The following is a 6,875-nucleotide window of genomic DNA, read 5'->3' as shown; positions in this document are numbered from 1 at the left end:
ACATTGTGCCCTCTGGTGTTTTAGCTCTGACCTATAGCCATACACAGCTACTCCACCACATCACATAGTATTGTGAGAACAGAGAGGAGATAGGAGGAGAGGGAGGCACGGTCATGGCTGGAAACTGGACCGGTGACTTCAAGAAACCAACGCCCTGAACTGACATTTTTCAAAGCATTTAATTCCCTTTCTTTCCCTCATTCTAACATTGTGAAAGTGTTTAACAAACTTGGCATGACATGTCCATGTTGAATACTTGTGAGTATCTCACAGCAGTTATTGTAATTCCAGCTAGGCTGACACACATTCAATTTGTAATAATGACAGTTTCTTGCAAGGCCTAAACACACCAAACGACACACCCTACAGTTATTTTTCTGGCTTAGTTCAGGTGGGTCCGCTCAACATGTTCATGTTTTTCCCCACTCTTAATATGCCTTCTCTAAACAAAAGACTCAGCAAGACTGAACATGTACGACCTTTCAAACTTCAGTCAGTTCTCATGCCAAACGAGATGTACTGAACTGAAGGGCAGTGAACTTTACCGTACTCTGAATGGGAAGATTAACTGAAACCAGGCAATCCCTTATAAGTTTTCTCCAAAAGAAAGTGATAGGCCTTATTAACTGAAAACATCACAAACACAACTGACTTTGTTGAGCATGGATCTTTTCAGTGTTTTCCTGCAGGATAAGAATCTTTCTGGGATCTCAAGGTGTGGCAACTACAGCAGGTATCTCAGATTTGTAATCGTCATCTGTCATCTGTCATGCAGTGCACTCACCCTTTATAATGTATGTCTTTCTTTCTGTAATGAAATACATTCAGATGTACATGAAACAGTTTCACGACAAAGCGAAAGCTTTGGTCACTGTCTCTTTATTCTGGCTTCGAGTAAATATTTAACTTTATGCCTCACTGCAGTTCTGGTTTTGAAGAGACATGTTGCACAGGCGACTTTGTCACTTCCGCACATACAACAGACTGACATCTGGTAAAAAAAATAAATCAAAAATAAATCAAAACCTTAAAAGTGCTCGCAAAACAAATTATGACTGAATGAGAATTACATTATGAAATAATCAAAAAACAATGCAAAATAGGCTGTTGTTATGAGTGATTCCCAGCAACTGTGGGACCTGGTGACACTTGTAGACTCACGTATGATATAATTCCCAGAATTTGGTAGTGACATCATGCTCTGAGTAAACAGTGAAAAAAAATCGTGACAGCTGGTTTATTAAACTGCAGACAATTGACGTTGTCTCACTCATTAGCGTCACACAGATGCTTCCTCAGACTTTCCACTGCTTCACACAACAGTACTGACAGACCTTTCTTCAGGCCTGCTTTACAAGACCATTAGTGTTTTTAAAACTGATTTCATAACTTATCATGAAGTCTTATCAGACAAATTTGATAAAAACAGTATAATAATGCAAAAGGCAGAAGTCCAGAAATATGGGAAATGTCAGCCAACCAGCCAGCAATAAACACATCTTGTCCACTCTGTGATCATCAAAAAATGTTTTCAGTACGATGGTGTAAATACTGTATCAACAGCTTTTCTAAGTAAAATTTCAATGATCGTTTATTTTCCAATTAAATTAGTAAAATATTAATTAAAAGCATCAGAATCAGCCGTGAAAGGGTCAGTACGTGGAATATCTTGAAAGACGGAAGAGTCTGGAAGGATGTAAACTCCTCCTCAGGTCATTAAACTGTCCCACATTCCCCAGAATACAACAGAGGACATGACCGTAGTCTTCAACAGGGAAAAGGGTCATTCTGCAATGAGTTTGAGCCCCCCCAAAAAACATATTTTTTGCTAACTGCCTTCACTCCTACATTCTAATCATATCTGCAAGAATATTAACTGAAGCTTCTTAATGGATGTGTGTATTACTGTGTATCTTTGTGTAATCATGCCCTGTCCACCCTGCATGGACACTCCCCATGAATTTATTGTTTTTCTTACCTATCTAAGTTGATACTAAAGTAATAAATCACACATTTTACTGTCTGTTGGACTTTGAATCCAAAGGGCACTAAAGCCCCCAGATGTATGATTACATTGTTCTTCTGTGGAGGAATATGCTTTTAATTTCAATATATGATGATGCAATTTAAATCCTGCGTTAACCAGAAATGTCAAAACCGATTCACACTATCTGACTGAGAAAATGACGTGTGCATGTGAGGTTTTTTCCCCACTAAAGAACAGTAATAAATTACTCACTCTAGGGTGAAAGCTTGGGTGCACCTCTGTCTCTTTTTGTTTTACACCTCATGCATAACCAGCCAGTTTATGACACAGACACAGACACAGACAAATAGAACAACACGCGCGCGCACACACACACACACACACACACACACACACACACACACACACACACACACACACACACACACACACACACACACACACACACACACACACACACACACACACACACACACACACACACACACTTGAGTTGACTCATATCATAGCATAGGGGGCCGAGCCCAGACACACCTGCATAGGTTGTCAGGGAGGGTAATAAGCGAGTTTGAATGATAACAATCAGCACACAGTGTTAGTATGCAAGGCGAATGGTTTCTGTTGGCACACAGCCATATGATATATTCAGCACACTGTCACATTGTCTAGATGATAGATGTGGAAAGGACGCAGACAAAATAGATCTGGTCATTAATGCTTTTTTCCCCTTTCTGTCAGACAATAGAGCATTCAGCAGCAGAAAAAAAAACAAAAGTAGAGACCTTTTGATTTTGAGAAGAACATTTATAATACATTGAACTATCAATACTTTTTTTTTTTATCCCTTTAGAAATATCAGTAATTTATTTTGTGTTGTTTTGTTGTCATCAAAACAACTTCACCAAATGGGGGAAAAAAATACAAAAATGCTTATTCTGCATGATTGTTTCCTGATAAAACAAAAAGGCTCAAAGGCTGCTATGACAAAACAGCAGTGTTATTGCTTTCATCTGCCTGCAGGAGTCATCAGTGTGTAACAAAAAGCAACGAGACACTGCAGGGCACTCAGTAGCCCTTGGTTATCTCTTCTGGGGGCTTCTCAGGATTTGTCATGCTTGCAATTTGTGCAATAATAAATAAAACTTACATTTAAAAAAAAACAAAAAAAACAACAACATTTAAATATTGTTACTTCTTAAAATACAATTTTTTTATTTTCAAAAGTCAATTGTGATATAAAATGGGATTACATCAAGGTTTTCTCGAATGTAGTCACAAATGGAGTAGAAGTCATTTTAACAAAAAATACCAAAAGTCTTTACTTGATCTTTTAGAAAGGAATAGAAATTAAATGTGTATGATTCAAACGAAGTCAATGACAGCAGTCTGTACTAACATATAATGGCCAGGAGGGTGAAGCATTGCTAAATGAAATTGAGCTGTAGGTGACCTAGGAGTCTGCTGTCACATGATCAGATAATTGTGGTTTATCAGTGTATAAATTAAACCTGACCAACACTGAACTCCCTGTTATCACACATATTCTTTAATTAACCCAGGCCCTGTAAGACCCCATTAACTCGATTACAATGAGTATTACAGCACAAACATATTCATAATTCAAGACACGTGTCAGATTGAATCTGAGTGCTCATTTAAAAGAAGACTACAATTAAGGGTAGCATTTAGTTTTGCAACCATCTGTCTAATATATGAATCATAATTACATCTTAAAGTGTGTGGAAAGTCAGTAAATTGGAAATGGCAAACTTCAACTACATTATGATCTTATTGAACACAGATGTTGTTGATAGGAAACGTGAGATTGGAAACTTAATGGGTTGTTGCCCCTAAATAATGTTACGCTTTGAGTTACAAGTTATAACTCATTTTGATTGAAAATCCTGAAAGTAATAAGCCATTTCTCAGGAGTTTTAGGTTGCCAGGTTATGAAGAAAAAAAATCAGCTGACTGCTGTTTATTCTGTTCTCACATAACTAGCTCTTCAATTCATAGTCTTTACGTGGCATTAATGTTGAGATGAACTTGCAGCAAGAAGCTAAAGACCACGAAGCAAAAGCAATGTATTAACTTGGACTTGATGGAGGTGGAAAAATCCTAAATTAAAGAGTTTAACCACAGACCTTTTGGCTTATTACAGTGAGTAAAGTCTGTGACTTTTTCAACACAACAACAAAGTAATTGTAAAAAAAAAAATAGTGATTTACTCTCTTTTGATCAGACTCAGAAGAATAAACAGACAAAATCTACTTTTAATTCACTGTCAATAGGAGACCATTAATGCTGCTTCCACTCACTACACACATAATGTTCAGTGTCTCCACACATCAGTCAGACATAATTTTGTCCTGTATGAGACATTTTTGCTCATCTGAAGTAAGCTATAGATACTATTTATTTATTCACTCAAATTGCATCCATAGGCAGTGCTTTGTTTGCCAGAGGAAAGGGCGGGGACAGCGCTGGTTCTGACTCAACCTCCTACCCCCTGTTGACAAGACATCTGGAGGCCTGCTCTGTATTTCAATGTTTTGTAAGATAGGTTTATTTGTATGCATATATGTAGCCTCTGATTTATGTCATTTGTATTTGGCACAATACCACTTTTAACTTCTTTGACTCTCTTAAGACTTTTTAAGCAAATGTTGAATGATTTCTTTATTGTAGGCTATGTGTGGGACAAGGCTGCCATGGTTTGATTAATTTATATTCTGTCATTATGGTTGCAAAAATATGAATACAGATTCAACAAGCAGTGGCCATTTACAAAAAACATACAGATAAAAGTACTGGTGTCCTCTGTATCATGAAAGAATAGACTACATATTATTCATTGTCAGTGTTAGACTTGCCCTATCACCACAGAGATTGAAGCTTGTTATTTACAAAGTAGTTACCATTGGTTACAGGTGGCCATGTTAGCAGCAGCTTTTATGGGCAGGTGTGTTACCTGTGGCTCCCTGAGGAAGCACTTCCTGTGGCGCTGCTGCCACAGCTGATCGACGGAGATACAACGAATCGGACGATATACCAGATCATAAAATAGTTCTCTTAGTCTCAGCCTAATTTATTGCAATAAACCTTTGCTTGTGTCAGCTGGTGTCTGCAGTCAGTCCCGCACGGTTTTTTTTTTTTTGGTGGCAGACGGAGGGAAGTGCTTCCTGATAATAAGGAGGTGCGTCTTATTTCCATTCCAGTGATTGACTGCGCACGGCTTTCACCGCCGGAGCTGGGGGCATTGACGCATTGTGGAGTCGACAGGGGGTAGCACTGCAACCCCGGCTTCGCTACACATCGGAGGCATCTATCGGCGAAACCGCGATGGCCGTGGTGCAGCTCGAAACGGTGGACCATCAACCGGAGAACGGCTTCGTGTCCCCCGAAACCACGTCGCCGGGGCTGCTGACACGCATCGACGGTGCTGTTTTGCCATTTCTCGGGGGATTTGGGAAGTACCAGAAACAGCTGATCGTGCTGACATGGATTCCGGCGTTATTTATTGGATTCAGCCAGTACTCTGATAATTTCCTCCTCGCCCAGCCAAACAACACATGTATCCAGCCTTTGGCCAATCTGACTAATCAGAGTGCAGGTTATTCCTCGTTGTTAGAGAGTCCAAAAAACATCAGCGCGCGACCAGCTTCTATTTATGCCAATGGAAGTTACAGCACCCACAATGACACGACCAACATGCATTGTAGGTGCAATGAGTGGACATTCGAGCTGCACACAGGACTTGTGCAGAACGTGGTTACTAAGGTAAGCTGTCCATTTTGGGGATGGGGATCCTCTCCATTATAATATTACATCAGTGATATCCACTTTAATCCTATTATTAAATTAGTAAAAGGTGGAAATTCTGACGCGTATTAACTCTAAACGTATTGTAAAAAAGCATCACCGTCAATCAGCAGCACAGTCACGTTAGATTCTGTCCAAATAATGCTCGGGGCGTCTGGCACCAGTCATTTCTGTTCTGTAGAGCCACGGATCGGCTCACGCTGCACCCAAAACTAAAAGAATTGTATAGGTGAGATCGCACGGACAGTGAGTCATCGCACCAGCTGGCACAATGGCAGACCTGGCTATCGCAGAGAGACGCCACCATTGGCACATTGGGCAACGCTGCCAGGGCTGGTGGAATTCGCCGGTTGTCGTAATGGACATACTAGACATGGGAGCATTTGATTTGGAGCAAAGGTCATTAGTGCATTAGTGCAACCCCATCCCCGGCCTAACATTACCCGCCCTATCGGTGCATAACCAAACACCAGTGAGATATAGCTTTCACAGTGGAAACTTTTAGTCTGTTTGTGACTCTCAGTAGTGATGCCTTGACAGTTTATGCATAATATTGTAATAGTGCTATCTGTACCAGCAAAGCTGAAAAGACTGTATGTGCCTGAAGTAATCATAGTTGGACTGTGAGCTGGAGGAGGAAAGCTCTTATATCTTATTACCTATCAGCTCCTCTTCCATTGTGGATGCTGCATGCCTATATCAGGATATCAAGTTTTATTTTTGTACGGGAAGGAAAACATGAACCTTAGATCCACAAGACTCCGTTAACCTGACATTAATATAGATGAGATCATGTAATTAAATCAGATTACTCAAAAATAGAAATACTTGAAAATACTCGCCCTTATCGCAGAGTAAAATTGAGAAGAAATAATCAGCATGTTTGGTGTTCAGTTTTGCTTGAAAAAAAGTCAAAACCACTGATACACACCCACATGTAGAGCCCCTAAATCGCATTTTAATGTGCAGCAGCCTCACCTTTTTAGCAGTTGCATGTCATACTGAAAAGGTTTATCAGTAACCGTTTGATTTGAAGCCAGGCTTTGAATCTTTACTGGGCTACAGA

At 39.8% G+C, this 6,875-nt stretch overlaps 1 protein-coding gene across 1 annotated transcript in view; it reads left to right on the top strand.

Annotated features, from left to right (window-relative positions):
- Positions 1–4,983: 4,983 nt before the first annotated feature.
- LOC138617243 (solute carrier family 22 member 23-like) overlaps positions 4,984–6,875 on the top strand; it is a 39,653-nt gene continuing 37,761 nt past the window's right edge. The window contains exon 1 of the mRNA XM_069692044.1: positions 4,984–5,767. Coding sequence (XP_069548145.1) covers positions 5,330–5,767 — 438 coding nt within the window. The 5' untranslated portion in view covers positions 4,984–5,329. The remainder of the gene's footprint in view (positions 5,768–6,875) is intronic.

The sequence above is a fragment of the Brachyistius frenatus genome, unplaced genomic scaffold, assembly GCF_029030835.1.
Source record: "Brachyistius frenatus isolate BFR_SWC_R1_liver_20210118 unplaced genomic scaffold, ASM2903083v1 Contig_12, whole genome shotgun sequence".
NCBI classification, from domain to species: domain Eukaryota; kingdom Metazoa; phylum Chordata; class Actinopteri; family Embiotocidae; genus Brachyistius; species Brachyistius frenatus.
The sequence above is the reverse complement of the archived record's forward strand: the minus strand, read 5'-3'. Positions and strand labels throughout refer to the sequence as shown.